Source organism: Sinocyclocheilus anshuiensis, unplaced genomic scaffold (genome assembly GCF_001515605.1).
Source record: "Sinocyclocheilus anshuiensis isolate Anshui unplaced genomic scaffold, SAMN03320099.WGS_v1.1 scaffold1916, whole genome shotgun sequence".
NCBI classification, from domain to species: Eukaryota; Metazoa; Chordata; class Actinopteri; order Cypriniformes; family Cyprinidae; genus Sinocyclocheilus; species Sinocyclocheilus anshuiensis.
In genome coordinates, this window is record NW_015558589.1 from 355,760 (window position 1) to 357,379 (window position 1,620).

Sequence of the window (1,620 nt, forward strand, 5' to 3'; positions counted from 1 at the left end):
TTTTAATATATGTAAAATACACATTAAATTAAATAAAATAATATATTAAAAACATATTAGAACTAGAACTAACTAAAACTGAAATAAGAATGAATAAGAACTATATAGACAATAAAAATAATAAAAATGGCAAAACAACATAATTACTAAAACTTTAACAAAAATTAACAATATAAAATAAAAATGAATTTAAAATGTTAATTAAGAAATAATAGTATGTCATTTTTTTATAGAATTATAATAATAGTGTATCAGTAAGAATATATATAAAAAAAGAGAAAAAAACAATCTCTGAAGGCATGAGTTCCTCAGATGTTTATTCCTGACACTGATCTGTGAATTATTGACACGTTTGTCATCATACAGCTGAAACTGGGCCAAACGCTTCTATAATCAACTGACAGATTACAAATGATGAAAACCAGAAGACACTGATTCTCTGTGTGAGATACAGGGACTAGTTTAGCATGTTAAACATGTTTTATTAGCTGGCTTTGTTGTACGAGTGCTGATATTATGAGATTTTGAATCATTTTAAATTATTTTTGTGGTTTAAGCAAATGATACAGAGCAAATTAAGCAGAATTAGAAGCAAACTCACTTTAAAGGAATAATTCAGCCAAAACATGAGAATTAGCTGAAAATGTGCTCGCCCTCAAGTCATCCAAGATGTAGAGGAGTGAAATTAAGAAGTGTTCTGGTGTGAATCAGGAGAGAAATCTGCACAGATCAAGCAGCATTTAAACAGTCCAGAACAGCTCTGAACAAATACGTAGCTGGATTTTGATGTGAGAGACATCAGGAGATGCACTTTTTCACTGGAGGAAGCGTTATTGTGGACTCGTATTTTATTGTGATTGTGTTAAAAGGTTGATGATTTCCAGTTTGGTGTCATCGCATCTGTTTGTTTTTATCCTGCGCATGAATGTTTTATATCTCAGAGGGCTTTTAAATATGAATATTATCTGACTCATGTCTCTGAAAGATCCAACAGAAGCTATAAAATGAGTTTGAGAAAGTCTGATTCAGAACGGCTTCCTATCAGGAGAAAGACTATAATAATGCAGAAGAGCGGTTCTGGAGTTCCTCAGGTTTTCATGGGTTTCGAGTCGGAGAGCACAGGCTCTGTCTCACACCGATGATCTGATGCGTCTCTCTGGTTCCTCAGGAGAGCTGTATATCGGTGGAGTCGCGAGGAGCATGTACAGCAGCCTGCCGAAGCTGATCGCGTCTCGGGACGGATACCAGGGCTGCCTGGCCTCCGTGGATCTGAACGGCCGGCTGCCGGACCTGCTAGCAGACGCCCTCCACAGGGTCGGTCAGGTGGATCGAGGATGCGACGGTCAGTCACACACACACTGATAAACACACACACACACTCACACACAAACACCGCACGCACACACACACACACAGCACCTGTGTGCTCACCTGACATACATCAGCAACCTCATCACTGCAATATGGAAGCTTGGTTTCACCACAGCAAAGAATAAGAATAAGAACAATAAGAACAATAAAGGTAACTTCTGTAATTCTGCAGTTCTGGGTTTCTGTATTACAAATCTGACCTTTTTCTGAATGATGAGATATAAACTCAGAATTCTTAAATAAATGTGA

General features: G+C 37.3%; 1 protein-coding gene across 1 annotated transcript in view; it reads left to right on the plus strand.

The window, feature by feature from the left end:
• Nucleotides 1-1,362, plus strand: part of LOC107679952 (neurexin-2-like) — a 329,958-nt gene extending 328,596 nt beyond the window's left edge. The window contains exon 16 of the mRNA XM_016475681.1: nt 1,169-1,362. Coding sequence (XP_016331167.1) covers nt 1,169-1,362 — 194 coding nt within the window. The remainder of the gene's footprint in view (nt 1-1,168) is intronic.
• The last annotated feature ends 258 nt before the right edge of the window (nt 1,363-1,620 follow it).